Below are 17,016 nucleotides of genomic sequence, written 5' to 3' on the forward strand. Positions count from 1 at the left end.
TGTCATGTTGAGATGGTGTCATCTTTTGAAGCTGGCTCGTGCACGATTTGAAGGCATCAGCGAGCTCGGGAGATTCATTTTCGTTGTAGCTGTTCAAGTTCATAAATAATGCAGCGAATGATGTAATGGTTAAGTCTGCCACTGACTGAATAGGCGCACATCTGGACTTTCAACGGCACCATGTGCTCGGGCGCCGGTTGCCAATCGATGAGAGGATATAGCTACCGTTTTTGGAGGTGATTTCGCTCTCACACCTGTTAAGAGTAAGTAGCCTTGGTCTAGCATCTAGCCTATCTAGACGGCATGCTTACAACAATGCATCCTTCGCAATTAAGCTTGAGTTAGACCAATTGAACGGCTGCTGCAGGGTGTGTGAGGTGATGGTGATCATCAGGGAGCGGAGAGCAATCATCAGAGCATCTTGCATGCGTAAAAGTTCGGGTTTTGGCGCACGCCTCGTCTCAGTCGTCTGCCCGTGGACCGGTCCACTATAGATGGGTCGTCCTCCAGATGGGGTGACAGCTCGGAGAAACGGCTCATAAGTAGCAATCTGTCAAGCTAACACCATGCTGAGAGGAGACGGCTAAATGAGACAATGAGCGTTCGAATTTCAATTCACCATTCAAGACATGATGTACAGAAGACACAAGAAAACAGCGCCGATGGTTCATGTAATTTTTCCTGATTTTAATTAGTCGCTGGTAAATTTAGCCAGGCTACTTAACCCAGTGGATTATTTATTGAGAAGAACAACAATAGCCATGAAATTTCCACTAGAAACTCCAAGGAAACAAGTTAATTGGGACACAGAACAAGGTTGGTAACTATAGATTCATTTTGGCTCAAGGTTTATCATCATAAATCTGCTAATTAAAACTTGCATGTTGACTTTGCCTCAGTCACTCAGTACCTAAACATGTATATGTGTGACACACTGACACTGACCTCTATAGCAGCTCCCTGACAATATAAAACGCGGGTTAATTGATAGTTTTACCGTAATATAAATTTGTTTTTGTTTTGGGTTTTTTTTTTTTACAATGTTTTATGTATTTGTTTGTGTTCAAAATGTGTCCTTCAAGATTCCATGTAGGCCTATTTGCATGCATGCTTTCGTTGCGCAAAAAAGAGCTGTAAGAAGACAAAGCGTCCGGGTAGGAATATAGGATATTTCGATCATCTCCATCCCTGTGGGTTTAGCTGCGATGGGCAGTGCTGCCAGGAGAGCGCGCCCCTTGTTAGGGAGAGGGCAGCTGGAGAGATGCCCACCTCCGGAAATAACTGAACTGGGCAAAGAGCCAGAAATAAGACAACGGAAATTTACATTATACTAGGCTACTCTTAAATCTCTATAGAAGATAAGACCGTGTGTTATTTATTAATTAAAAAAATGCTAACAACATGGACTTATGGTTGTCACGCAGTAGCCCATGGCTATATCCTGTGTTTAGACCACGTATTTTCCGCTGGCATCCAGAATAATATAACTGAATATAGTTTTCAGTTATTATGCCAGGCTTGCCAGCTGTTTGAGCTGTTTGCTCAAGGTGTGTTTAAGTGTTCCGGTTTGAACTGCTTAAACACTTGTCTTGATTGAATAGACTGTGTGTGTGTGTGTGTGTGTGTGTGTGTGTGTGTGTGTGTGTGTGTGTGCGCGCGCGCGCCCGCGCGTGCGTGTGTGTCGCACTTGTTCTTTATGGAATGAAAAAATGAAAGAAAAACAACTTTATTTTATAACAAGGTTACCAGTCAGACATTCATCTGGTATGCATGGCAATGCTTTAGGAGGTAGCCTATATACAGTAGCTGTTGCAGAGAGAGGACTGAGCCATGAGGCTATATCCTATATCTATCTACTAAAAGCATTATACTCTCTGCACAGACTTAATCTAATTGCCCAAAATCAATAAGTGGCTTCAGTGGTTTGAATACAATTTAAGACGAATGCAGCATATTTGCTTTTGAAATGAAAACTCATCAATGCATTCCATGGTTTGGAATGAGCAGTCTGTTTATTATAGGCTACAGCTGGTCCTTTGATTATGCATGCACATCTGGGCTGAAAACTGAAGAATGTGATAATGTAAATACAGTTGTCTGATGTCCTCTGTTGTGGTGTATATGTTATTAGGACAACCCATGGGGTTGATTTATTTGATTTCATTCAATTTCATTCAATTCGAGTTGAGTTGAAAAGCAATTAATGTAATTTGTTAGTCAGTCATTTGACCCAGTTCACATTTGCAATGGGGAAGTGTTTTATCAGTAAATGTTCTAGAATGTCCATCAGAATTACAGTCCTTGCTAGAGAGGATAGTATAGAGCACACCGCTCCTCTTCACCCCCCCCCCCCCCCCCCCCCCCATGTGCTAAAAATAGCTCCGTATAAGTCATGGTAGTTCAATGTGGCAATGTTGAATCTTCTTTTGCTTTTGACATAATATGTATCATAATTGCTTTAATTGATTCAATTGTGATAGCCAAGCATTGGAACAATGAGGAAACAGGAGTTGTGACTGAAAACACAGGCTTTTATTTGCCCCCAGTAATTTGCATATAGGCCTATAAAACAGGTAAATGAAATATAACTATAATCAATATAACTACAACTAATCAAATGTCAACTGAACAAACTAACCTTGGCTAAATCAAGTAACATAACACGCAAGGGGCCAGCCCACCCGGTAGGGACTTCTCCAAATAACAATGGTAACCTAAAGACAAAGAAACAAGTTAAGAGACAATTACCAGAGTAACTCTTTTAGTGTTGAAATGTGTGCACTTTTTCATATGTTAAAAGCAAATAAACAGATTCCAAATCAAACAAACTGTGGAATGTAAATTGGGATATAATGGTGTGGCTGTGGTGATCAAGATATTTGTCTGTCGAGCTGGGTGATATATCGATATATCAATAATGTGACATGAGACAATATCATCTGGAAAAATGTATATGTATGTCGGTGTCCTCCAACAGCCAATAAGGGACCACCATTCTTGGTGATGTATAACTAAGGTATGTTTCAAGGTTGGTATAAAGTCAATAACGGGTCTAAAGGACCCGGAGCAGCAGCAGCAGCAGCAGCAGCAGTGGTGAGCGCACCTCATGGCACGCTCTGCTTGCGCACAATTATAGCCATATAGCCTGATCCCTGATTTACTATCATCCCTGATTATGTCATAGTTATCTCACAAGACCTATGTCATAGTGATGTCACGAGACCTGGGCACAGTATGGGGGCTTTCACCATGTATGGGGATTTTGTGTGACAAACACTCAAGGTTTCATAGTTAAATGCGACCTTCGGTCGCAATAACCTGCATTTCAATTTCCCCTCTCAAAATATTCTTATTATATAATTATGTAAATATCTTGTGAAAGCATCCATTATTATTTCCAGAATAGCATCAAATTATATCAAGGTATTTGGACGAAAATATTTTGTCAAATAGCCCTAACAAGATTTATAGCTCCCGTAAGAGAATCACAGACTTCCTGGATGTCCTTGACTCATCAGGGTGGGGGGTGTTTGGGGGGCTGTGTCTTGTTCTTTGTGAGTGCTGCTTTTTACGCTTTCACATATATCAGATGGTTAAACCTGCTTACCCTCAACTAAACCTGCTTACCCTCAATTAACCCCCCCCCCCCCCCCCCCTCCAGTTATTGGGTTGCATCATTGTTGGCCACATTTCCCTCACAGTCTATCTCCATTGGCAGAAAGTGCTTATCTTAATTAAAACACTGGTGACAACTCGCAGGCTCTGAATAGCTTATAGATTGCTTTATATACATAAAAGGATCTAAATATGGCTGCCTCCTTGGTGCTGTCCCCCACCTTGGATGACCTATGCCAGCTTGCATGCATTTATTTCACAGGCCATTTCAGAAAACCAATGACCCAAAGTGGCACTTACCCCACTCTATGGTCTATTAGAGAGATTGCATCCTGGTTTCCTATGATATAGGGAAAGATGTGTTTTTATGGGCCCGAAGCTTTGTTCTCTTGTCATGAGAAACACGATGCAAAATGAAAAGAAACTTAAACAGACAGGGTTTTTTTTACAGTTTTCCTTCTGGGCACAGGTCTCCACCAGGAGGATAGGAGTGTGTGTGATGTTTGGCAAAATGTTTAGGAGTAATATAATCATGTTTTGTGTGTGTGTGCGTGTGTGTGTGTGTGTGTGTGTGTGTGTGTGTGTGTGTGTGTGTGTGTGTGTGTGTGTGTGTGTGTGTGTGTGTGTGTGAGACACGGCTTGGCCTGTTGTAGTGCCACCATGAGGCTGATTTGAAAACTGTCAAGTGGCATTTCTTCCTCAGCCTAGTTGGAATATGCATGCACAGTTTCACCGCAATCGGACGCTGCGTTGAGTAGTTGTGGCGATTTGTACAAAACGGGTACAAAGCGGGCTACTCCTGAAAAGTTTAGAAGCCAATTGTAGGCAATGAAGGTGGATTGTGAGAAATGGAACAAACCCGTCTTGATCACATGACTATGGAGAGCATGTGTACCGATTTGCGTGAAATTTGGATAACATCTGAAGGAGTAATATTAGAAAATGTGTTTTACATATGTCGGCCTCCTGGTGGCGCTATAAAGAGCAGATGTGAAAGATTCCAGGCAAATGTTTTTCCTTGGCCTCTATGGAGATGGCATACAACGTTATCCACAAATCCGTGCAGTTGGAGGTAAAAACACTTTTCGGCGAGTTATAGCGCCACCATGAGGCTGAGTTGAATATGTTCACGTGGCATTTCTTCCTCGTCCTAGTGGGAATGTGCGTGCACAATTTCACGGAAATCACACGATGTGTTCATGATTTACAGCATTAAAGTCTGAGAAATCTGAAAGACCCGTTTCGTTGAATGGCTCTAGAGAGACTGTGTACCAATTTGCGTGATGTTTAGACAAAATCTGTAGGTGTACTGTCCAAAAACTTGTTTTGCACAAAGCGGCCTCCTGGTGGCGCTATAACAGGCCGTTCTGGAAATTTTGGGGCAGAGGTTCATCGTTGGCATCCAGGGAGTGTGTGTGCAAAAAAAGTTAACGGTGCCGGAGATTAGCTGTTCACAGACAGACAGACACACGGACGGACGGACTGACGGACACACGGACGGACAGACGGAGTGCAAAACATACTCTCTCCCCATGCCTTCGGCCTGGTGGAGACAATTAACAGCCATGATTTTGCTTTGTAGACTGGGGAATATAATATTACCTCCAAGACAGAGGGGCTGCAATTGACGAGACTAATGGCTTTCATCATTTGCCTGCTGGCATGTAGACATTTCCATATCCCCTATATGGTACTGTATGTTGCTGGAATAACATTTTTGCTGAGGCCATGGGGAGGGTTGTACAAAAAACACAACTCAATGTCAATACTGTCGGTGACTGTCAAGACTGTACATGTCTTTAAAGCGTCAAATTCTACCCACATAGCAGTTTGACAATAGTTTGTTCCCCTTCTCTCCCTCCATAGTCTCATATCCCCTACTTAAGGAGGGTGTTTTTAAGGGGCGCTATAGCGTCTCCAACGTCTGGCTTTCAGAAATGACTCATATGGTAGCAGCGACGGCTCCAGAAAATTGTGACTGGGGAGACTATGGGGGGGCTGGCTATTCAGAGCGAGGGCTAATGAACTTTGGTTTACATTGAAGTCAATCAATTGGGTTTGTGTGGGGAGGGGGCGTATATCTATTCTACGTCCGAGCATAGACATGGTAACGCCCCGCTTGCCTCTGATTGACCTACCGACACTGCCCGTCTTGCCTGTCCTCCGAGATGCAAGGGTACTCCGTGGTGGGAAATAATACATACAGTACAAGAGAATGACAACACGCGACTTAATTGTATTGTAACTTTATTTTTTGTAGAAGAGGCAACTGGAAAACTAATATTGTTTGTGCCGTTTGCTTTGATTGAATAATTGATTGAACACACGTATGTACTATGATTTGATTTGGCTGTGTTCTAAATTAATCCAGTGCTCCTGTGGGTTGGCATATGTGGGCAAGACATCCCGGGCTCTGCGCCAGGGACGTGCACACATAGACAGCCCCTGCCCTTTTACCCGTCTGTAAAACAACTGCCCTTTCCAGACCAGGAATGCAGAATTTACTATGGTGAAAGAAATGCAAATGCCACTCCTTTCCATGCCATGCCGGAAGGCAGCATTCAGGAGTCTCCTGAACTTGAACACAGCTATTTTTTCGCTATTTTTGTCCAAAAGTGCCCTCTTAGGGGATTTCAGCCCCTGCTTCTCTAACACTCTCTGCACGTCCCTGCTCTGCGCACCAGGATTACTAAACATAGGAGTAGTAGTAGAACTGGTGATGAACGTAATCCAGTTGCTGCTCATTGTAAATTGTGATATGTTTGTGTTGAGAAGGTTGCAGAACCAGAGGTGGAGATCTTGAAAGGTTACTTCTCCAACGTGAGACCTGTTGCATTTATTTCCCCAATACACCTGATGGTCAAAATGAGGAATTCGATATAAAGCCTTTCCTCTAGTCTATGATTTTGGTTTCAGTTTTTTAGCCCTCTTTAACCCTATCCATACCCTGTATTGGATAGCGTGCCTGGTCAAGTCAAGGAACTTGACCCCTACTTAATCCGGACTCCCACATTTAGTTGAAGTTGAGCAAATCGACATATTACGTCATGATGATGTACGATGATAAGAGCGTCCCCTCACTTCACACGGGTGTGATTTTTGTTTTTCAATATCATTGACTTCCAGCACGAAGGATTGGCCCACATTCACCACCATCTGTCTCCCTCTGTCTTCTCCTAGTGGCGGTTCAGACCAACATGGTGCCTCCCAAGAAGGTCCAGGCTGGCGCGGTGAAGTCCAGCCTAGTCCAGGCCAGCGTGGCGACCATGCAGAACCCCATGGGCTGCGACCCAAAGGCCAACGGTCACTGCCCGCTGCCACGCCTCTCCATCTCCTCCCGGTCAGCCAGCCTGGTGGCCAGCATGGACACCAGCTACGATAGCACAGCCACCATGCTCCACTCAGTGATGAAGTGGAAGACGGTGCTGAAGGTCAGTGGTGGAAAGCAACTAAGTACATTTACTCAAGTACTGTATTTAAATAACATTTTGAGGTGCTTTTACTTTACTGGAGTATTTCCAATTTCCAATACTTACTCCACTACATTTATTTGAAAACTTCAGTTACTATAGTTACTTTGTAGATTATTAGTTCTCCGTCCAAGTTCAAGGTCACGGTCAAGTGCCCAAGCCGGAGATTGATAAACAAGACGGAGATTAATGAAAACAAAACTGTTCGCATCGCTCTAGAGCCTTGTAGCGCTTGTTGATCATAACTCCCGATCTAAATCATCCTGTGTTAGACGGCGCTCAGCGGTCCAGTCGCTAGTCGCGATAGATTTATTATTACCTCCCGTTGTTGTCGATCGACTCTAGAGTGTTGTGGCTATTGTTAGCTGCTACACAGACATGCACACCAGCTTCCAGTGCGCCGGTAAAAGTGGTTCGTGCGCTACAAATGATGGGCACCCTGGATGAAATGGATTAAATAGTTCTGGGCTTCTAAGGTGTTTTAACCACTTTCAGCCCTATACATTTTGGCCATTTGATGTAAATCAAATCGCATCTAGCATACAACATTGATGCATGCTAGATGTATGAAAGGGTTTGGTTACATCTTGCCCCAATGCATTTCCAATGGAAGTCACATGGTTTGACACAACATTTGTGTTGTACGGCTTTCGGCTGTGTTTCGACTGCCCCCCTCCCCCTCATACAACACAAATGTTGTGTCAAACCATGTGACTCCCATTGGAAATGCATTGTGTCAGTCAATAAGTCTCATGCATCTAGCATGCATCAATCTGTTGCGAAGGTGTGAGTCAGGCCTTAAGTGCACTTTGAATTCCGGACTTTTACTTGTAACAGAGTATATCTACAGTATATTGCAGTATTTACAACTAATACTTTCATTTTTAAAGTGTGAGTACTTTCTCTACCACTGCTGAAGGTGTCCGTGGTGGTGGTGCTCTACCTGGTGGGCGGAGGTCTGGCGTTCATGGCACTGGAGCAGCCATTCGAGAGGGACCAGAAGACCAGCATCACCATGGAGAAGGCCTCCTTTCTACACAGGCATCACTGCGTCAGCCCCAACGAGCTGGAGTCCATCATTAAGGTGAGAGGCGTTGCGGAGGAAAGATTAGCTAATGGGGAAAAATTGTGAATGTTCATTCATAACAGACATAGAAGCAGATTTCCTATTTCTTGTGTTTTCCTTTGAGCAACACTGTCAACTATGAGTTACGTGAGTACACACGAGCAAACATGTTATGATTACCATCAGATGAATCTGTTCTTCTATTCATTGCTTTGTTTTTTTGGACAAGGAGAGGGCCTGTAGTAATGTTACTTCCAGGTCTTATTTTAACCTCTTTCAACATCGTCAGGTGTCCTCCTCATTTTGGGCATGTTTTAAAAAATGTTCAGAAATAGCAGATCTACAAGCTCACAACACATCACAAATGCGATGCATTATGAGCTTGTAGATCGGCTATGCATGACGCAGTCGTACGACAACAGGGTGTAGAAAAATAAAAATCAGACCCGTCTGAAGTGAGTGGTACTGTACTGTACTGTACTGTACTGTACTGTACTGTACTGTACTGTACTGTACTGTACTGTACTGTACTGTACTGGCCCTCCTCCCTGGCCTGTGTGTGTCTGTGCTGTGCAACAGTGACACTTGGTGGTGAACAAACGTTATAACGCAATTTTCGTGCTCGGACACAGCCAGGGACACAGGGACAGTGGTTGCACCACTCAAAATATATATTTTATTATATAATAGTATGTTAAGATATTATAACTAGCATCTCATGTGGTTGGCATTGGTTGTCATTATTATCAATAAAGCTTTGAAGCAGATCTAGCACGAGATACATCATCATAGATGCATCGTCATCTTCTTTACTGTAGTTCGTACATCATTCTAATCACATCTCTCTGTCGGGACTCTCGGGAGAGAGAGACAACGGACATAAAACGTACAGATTGCAGCTTTGGATGGTATAGTGGCGGGATACACACAAGAATGACAACGTGCACCGTCCACACAGCTGTCTATCATGCAAAACTGAGTAGGCTTTCGTTGCATTACTTGCATGCCGACTCCACAGCTTGTTACTTTAAAGTGTAATGATGTTGACATTTACATACCAATAATAATACGAATTGAACTGGTCATTAGTGCCATTCCTGCTGTTGATGAGTCACCAATGCAATTTATAGAGACTTTTACACCATAAGGACACACACACACACACACACACACACACACACACACACACACACACACACACACACACACACACACACACACACACACACACACACACACACACACACACACACACACACACACACACACACCCTGCTACTTGCCCCTGGGTTAGTCCACTATTTGCTGTACAGTTATTGATGTTTAAATGTCATCTGTTGGCTTACAGGCAAGTACATCCTTCAATAGCTATAGCACAATAAGTCCTTCAGGGTCTCCATAGAGATCGCAGTATCTTTAATGCTCAGTGACACTTCATCTTTGCCAAACAAACTGTACAGATCCTTTTGGTTTGTGCAACAGCGTTATTATGTAACCCAGCAAGTAATCATAGAGAAATGGGCATTTCTACTGAAGATACTAAAATATCTTTGCTACCTTTTCACAGTGTTAACAGTTGCCTGGTGTTACTATAGTGTAGGATTTTGGCTCTGTATGGATTTTGTTACAACTAAAGGTTAAATCCAGAACAAAACAAAAGCTCCAACAATGAACACCAGTACATGGAGATATATTTACATTCTGAAAAGAATAGATTTAGAAGTGTAAAGATGTGATTTTCATGTTTACATTTGTAGTAAACTGCGGTTGCAATTGTAAATTGGCATTTGAATTACCATGACATTTAGGTATATTATTTTAATCTGAAAGATCAATCCTACATTATAAATGTGTACTATATATTTATACAGTGGTATTGTCTACAACCCACATAATATAGAGGCTAATGGTCTCAGTGGCAATAATGTATTTTTTATAAGAAACTGAGGAGGTTATGTCTTAGTTATGTCTGATACCAATCTATACCTGATACCTATTAATGGCATCTTCAGTCACAATTCAGGATTTTAAGATGGCCCATATTTACTAACAGTTGCTGCAAAAATGTGGATGGAAACCAAAAAGATAATTAAACAGCGTACAGTAAATGTATAAATCAGAGAGAAGCTTCCAATCAGGTTCTAGGATGAACCTTGGATAATGGACCTGTCGCTGAACCCATACCAGAGATGATTGACAACCATAAACAATGACCTCTATACGTAGACGTCGATTTAATTTGTCTGACACATTCAATCTCTGCAAGGTCCCACTTGGAGAATCCTTCCAACTTATCACCTATCTGATCCAGGCGCCGTGTAAATTTGCCAATAACAGGCAAGGGAAATCACGTATTTTACTGTAGCGTTTCACAGTATCATTTTACAATGTCACCTATAAAGCTTCAGCATGGCGAGGGTTTGCACAGCACTGTGATATCACCTGACATGAGTTAAGGATCAAGGTCAGTACATCAAGCTGACATGTACAGCTGGAAGCGGAATTGGAAAATTATTTGAGATATGACCATGAGCTTAATGGGCAAGGTGTGAAGTTGTTTCGTGACAGAAATGAACTGGACTGAGATCAGTGCAGTCATTCTCAAATGCCGGGTCCTTGTGATAACTGTTTGTGGATTCATGCAGCTGCACACAGGTTGTACCACAAAGATAGCAAAGGGAATATTTTTATATTTCTCTTGGATCATACCAAGAACGAATATGGATACAGTTCGCGAAAGTGAAAAGTGGAGTAACCAGATAACCCCTATGAGAGAAGCTGCCATGTCTGTGGCATTTGCTCTGGTGTGCTCCGGGTTCGATTTGGTGGGGATGCGGTGGTGGAGGAGGCAGGGGGGTTGGGGGGGGGGGGGGGGGGGGTATGGACGGGTACAAACCAACCCTGCTGTGCTCAATTTGATGCCAGATCCTCTGCCATTGCTCCAGCAAATTTTGAATCATTCTGCATCTGTGTCTCTAATTTCTCTACACTCACCTCCATTCATTGTCTCCACCAGGCCGAAGGCATGGGGAGAGAGTATGTTTTGCACTCCGTCCGTCCGTCCGTGTGTCCGTCCGTCCGTCCGTCCGTCCGTCCGTCCGTCTGTGAACAGCTAATCTCTGGCACCGTTGGCTTGATCGCAGCCATACTCTGCACACACACTCCCTGAATGCCAGAGCTGAACCTCTGCCCCAAAGTTTTCACATTGGCCTGTTATAGCGCCACCAGGAGGCCGCTTTGTGCAAAACAAATGTTTTGACAGTACACCTACAGATTTTGTCCAAACATTACGCAATTTGGTACACAGTCTCTCTAGAGCCTAGACTCCATCCTGATTGGCTAAGATTGGCTTCCAAAGTTCGCAGGAGTGCTCCGTTTCAAACAAAATGCTGCAAATCATGAACACATGGTGTGATTTCCGTAAAATTCTGCACGCACATTCCCACTAGGTCGAGGAAGAAATGCCACTTATTTTCCAATTATTTTCAACTCAGCCTCATGGTGGCGCTATAACTGGCCGATTTGTGTTTTACCTATAACTGCACCGATCTGTGTAAAACCATGTATGCACACTCCCTAGAGGCCAAGGAAAAACCTTTGCCTGGAATTCTTCACATCTGCTCTTTATAGCGCCACCAGGAGGCCGACATATGTAAAACACATTTTCTAATATTACTCCTTCAGATTTTATCCAAATTTCACGCAAATCGGTACACATGCTCTCCATAGTCATGTGATTTGTTTGATTTCTCATAATTATCCATCCTGATTGCCTACGATTGACTTCTAAAGTTTTCAGGAGTAGCCCGTATTGTACCCGTTTTGTACAAATTGCCACAACTCCGCAACGCAGCGTCCGATTGCGGTGAAACTGTGCATGATTGCGGTGAAAATGTGCATACCTCACCATGATCAACTTCTGAGTCATATAACGTCTATCACAGGTTTGTTAAAAAAAATAATCAGTGTCAGTATTTCCACTGAAGGATGGTGTAAAATAAATACATTTAGTCCGGTTTGCCCGGGGTCCACTTGGAATCATTTATTCATTACAGGGGCCTGCAGTCAGCCCCCCATTAGCAGCAGTTGTAGTAAGAGCAGTTGAGTCTCCTGCATGGATAGATGTTCAGATTCTGTCAGCAGTGGCACAGCTGAATTAATAAAATGGCATTCATAACAGAACATGCCAGCCTGAGCTTCTGTATGGGATCAGTTCCACATTTCCACTATCCCAACATGAAATACACTAAATTAGATTCAACATTCACTTATAAATATTATGAATCCGGCCATTTATTCTTTCACTGCCCTGGTGGGTTTTTTTTCAACAATGTGAACTACACAGTAAAATCGTATGTTTTAATTCAAATCGGAGTGTACAAATGGTACCAAATGAACACAAACCCACAAACTTAAGTGTAACCGGGTACACTCTCCAGAGTTCAATGTACACTGAGGATTTTACTGTGTATAGCCTTCAACCACAGAAGTCAAGCCACGTTACATGCTCACACTAAAAGCTAAACACTTTTGTGCTGTCTTGAGGAATTACCCACAGGCCATACAGTGTTTTACACTTTTACAAGCACTCTATCAAGGACGGTTAGTCCTGTCACACAGCTGCAGGTCTCTAAAGCACACTGGAGGATGGAGACAGCTAGAGAAAGGGTGACTCATTCTTGTCAAGACTTGTGTTTGTTTGTGTGTGTGTGTGTGTGTGTGTGTGTGTGTGTGTGTGTGTGTGTGTGTGTGTGTGTGTGTGTGTGTGTGTGTGTGTGTGTGTGTGTGTGTGTGTGTGTGTGTGTGTGTGCGCGTGCGTGCGTGTGTGCGTGTGTGTGCTTCAATATCAGCAGTGTCCCACTGTCCAGTGTCCACCCACCCACAGTGCGTCTGCCAATACAGTAAAGTTAATTGGCTGTTCTCACTGTACTGCTGATATGACTCAGACTGTGGCACAATGTGAAGCCATGTCATCATGTTTTGGTTTTTGATGAGTCACTTAGGGCTAAAGCGGGGATGGGAATATTGAATTTGAGTCCATCAATGATTCAAAAAGCCACCCCTTAATCATCGTCATCTGCAGTGTCAAACAATGTAATGTCTATTCACAGCTTTAGCCATATAAAACAAAGGGATAAAGGGATATTTCTACAATCTTATATGAATCTAACATGGTTTGTACAATGGGTTTGTATAGGAAGGGGGCCGGGCAGCTAAAATAAGTATCAAATATCTAAATACTGAATCGAGCAACTTAAAAACTGTCTACTCTATAGGGTGTTCACAGAAGCCTGAGATGATACATCGACCGAAAGTTGTTTTTGAAAGTGAAATATCGCTTTAATAATAATAATAACATATTAAAATACTTGACTCTTCAATCAATGCGTGAAACATGTCAGACCACCAGTATTGTCCTTTAAGATTGCTGAATCGTAGAACCACAACCTTGACACTGGTGTGCTGAATTTGTGCTAGTAAATTAACTTTACTATCTGGTCTGCCCTGTCCAGTGTCCTCTCATATTGTGGTGCTGGTGTAGCACTTTTTGAGGTTATCCTAAAGTTGTCTTTGAGTCTTTTTTCTGTTCCTTGGGACCATGGTGTCATGGATGCATCATGGATGATGAAGAAGGACCTGTTGGGAGATGGGAATGACTGAGCCAACATGCATGCACACACACACACATATACTATTAATTTCTATTTCCTGACCCACTGTGATGGAGCTGAGGTTCCAGTCTTCTAAAAGTATCTTAATCGCTTTGATAAGTAATGCAATTAACCTATCACAGTCTCACAGATGAATAACTTGGGTGTTACAGCTTGTAAGAATCACTATAATTTCTTCAAATTTTATTCTCAGTTACACAGATAAGGGTTTGTGTCGACCGCTCACCTCTAAAGACCAGTAAGACGCCCTAAAGGGCGAGGTCGCACTGAAACAACAGAGCTTCTGAGAAGCCTGCGCTGTGGCGGTGGTCTGTGACGGCGTCCTCCGTGAGACTCTGGCGGTGGCGCTGCTGGCGTTCCCTGGCCAGGCGCCGGCGCCGCTTGTCTGCAATCTCACGGAGGTCACACTGCTGGGAGGGATCTGCACGTGCACGCATCCGGCACGTGCACGCATCCGGCATGGGTGACGACAGACTGCTGGGCGAGCGCTGGCGCTTTGGCATGGGATCAACTTTGACCAGAAAAATGCACAATGAAATACTGTCTTGATTTGAAGGTAGAATCCTGAAGAGGTACGCGTCCTGCTGTCCTGTGATGTGAAGAGTGGAGATCTAAGGGTTTGATGAGGTCAGATCAATAAATGGAATGAATTCTGTACTGGCCATATATGGAGCGTGTCTTGAGTGTACAGGGTTTGATGAGGTCAGATCAACATATGGAATGAATTCTGTATTGGCCATATATGGAGAGTGTCACGTGGCGTGACAGACGGTCATGAGGTGTGACGGACGCCTCATGCAGGTTTTCATTGTAAACTGTGACTTACGGTCACAATAAAAGTGCTTGAAAGGTATATCTTTTTTTACTTTGATTAAATGGTTCCTCAAATCCGTTTCGCCTATAAGAATAATTCTGCCAGGTTAAGTAGAGATGAAATTTACTCAGGAGAACAAAAAGGACAGTTGTTCATTTTCATACTGATTGTGTTTAGTCTGGATGTGCTGAAACAGAGATAGAAATAAGCTAGACATTTGATGGCTTGTCGGCCAGGGTTTCCACATTACGCTGAGTGCCTTTTCATGATGGACTGGGCTGTAATTCAATGACTTGAAATCATAATGGGCTGCTAGAATGTTTTGGAAGGGGTAGTAGGAGGTCATCTAGCTGGGTCCATTTGTCCAAACAGAATTGACTGTATCATAGTTATGCTAGGGAGAAATATGTTGAAATATGAAAGAGGCAAACGTTGTCAAGGTAGGCCTAATACTTAATCAAACATCTCCATTATTTCTGTCAGTAGGCTTTTTAAGTCTAAGGAGAAGGATAATGCTTGGTGCAGCCATATCTGGCTGGAGACCACAAATGGATACTAGGCACTCCATTAGGGAGCTTATGGAACTGGTGTACAAACTAGTATGGTCAAATATTTTGCCTTTGTTCCATTTCCAAATATTTATTCATAAGTTAAAGGAGGAAGGTCAATACCACTCAGTAATGTCCATAGACCGAGAGGGTATTAGGTATACTGTTCAGAGCATAATACCGTAACCAGGCGCAGAGGGTGAGGAACTGAGTGAGGCTTCATGCTTGGCTGGGTGAGGTCACCTGGCATAGCGTGGAGAGCCACACACTGAGAGGCTGGGTGAGGTCACCTGGCATAGCGTGGAGAGCCACACACTGAGAGGATAAACATCATCAGCAAGTTAATCCGGTCTCTAATGATCCTGCAATGCGGTATGCCACTGCACTATATGCCAGAGCACTTATAGTAAGGGCATTTTATCAGGTATTTGACCAATCTGGGAACTAAATCGTTACCAAGAAATTTCTTCACCAATGTGTTTCTAAAGGTGTCTAATAACATGTACTAAAAGATTGAAATTCAACTCCCTTGGGAAATTTGAGTTATTAGCATAATATGTGACCATACCATTAACATCCTCATTGGGCTAAAGTCGGCCATATCCACTTGATGACGGCTATGGCTGTTTTCCTCCCAAGGAGTGTTTTTTGTGCAAAACTAATGCTTGGAATGGATTGAGAATCATGAAAAACCCCTAGTTTCATATGTCACATGCTACTTAAATAATGATGAAACTTTGCCTTATGTATGATGTTAATGGTATGGTCACATATTATGCTAATAACTCAAATTTCCCACGGGAGTTGAATTTCAATCTTTTAGTACATGTTATTAGACACCTTTGGAAGCATATTGGTGAAGAACGATTTAGTTCCCAGATTTTCATAGGTTTATCTTACTACTGTACAGTTAGTGAACCGGTGCCACCATTATCCACTTTCAACCTGGCGTCCCTGTTTTTATAAGAAAAAAAATATTATAAGAAGTTTACTTTTTTTTTAAATCACACCCATGTGAAGTAAGTGGTGCAACTCCGTGTGGGGGTCCCCGGGGGGGGGGGGTTCCAGACCCGATTCTGGCGAGCCGCCCCGCGTCCGAAACGGTTGAGAAATGACAGAGTTACCGTGTGGGGGTCCCTCTACTATACCCTCTACTGTACTGTACTGTACTGTACTGTACTATACTGGCACACCAAAATCACCATATATACAGTTAATATGTGCGTGTGTGTTTGTGTGTGTGTTAGGTTGCGCACAGGTGGTGAAAAACAACCATGCTGTTTTCGTGCTCAGACGCACCCAGCCAGCCACCCAGCCACCCACCCACCCACACATAGTCACTTAAGGAAGTGGTTGCACCACTTAAAAAGTGAATACAAGGCAAACAAATTGTCATCTTCACATGCCAACAGGAATGCGATTTTGTGGGCCCGGCACATCATTAATGCAGCATGATGTTGAGGTGAGAAGAAAGACAAAAATAGATCTCCTCATGAAGTATAAGACACTGGGAATATTCATGGCTCTCTCTTCTGGCTCCGGAATTAGGTTATTTTGCATTAATTTCATAATTACCACTTTGATATTGTATGTACAAAACAACTGTGGCTGCTGAATCTGGTGAATTAACACAGCTGTAATTGGCTAATTTTAGAAACAGATTTTAAGAACAGCCTCATTAGGGATGTATATGCATATTTATGAGAAGGCATGTGAAATGATGTGAAGTGATGGTACCAAATGTGTGTCAGGAAAGCTGAAAGTATTTAACAATGGGCAAGCAAGTGCCACACAAATTGTTTGCACAAATCAGAATATCGTTCCATATTAT

The 17,016-nt window shown here is 43.0% G+C and overlaps 1 protein-coding gene across 1 annotated transcript in view; it reads left to right on the forward strand.

Annotated features, from left to right (window-relative positions):
- Positions 1 to 761: 761 nt before the first annotated feature.
- kcnk10b (potassium channel, subfamily K, member 10b) overlaps positions 762 to 17,016 on the forward strand; it is a gene marked incomplete at both ends in the record, with an annotated part of 28,553 nt that continues 12,298 nt past the window's right edge. Inside the window, 3 exons of the mRNA XM_079527471.1 lie at positions 762 to 816; positions 6,796 to 7,046; positions 8,005 to 8,169. Of these exons, the coding sequence (XP_079383597.1) occupies positions 762 to 816; positions 6,796 to 7,046; positions 8,005 to 8,169 (471 nt within the window). The remainder of the gene's footprint in view (positions 817 to 6,795; positions 7,047 to 8,004; positions 8,170 to 17,016) is intronic.

The sequence above is a fragment of the Electrona antarctica genome, assembly GCF_951216825.1.
Source record: "Electrona antarctica genome assembly, chromosome: 18".
NCBI lineage: Eukaryota > Metazoa > Chordata > Actinopteri > Myctophiformes > Myctophidae > Electrona > Electrona antarctica.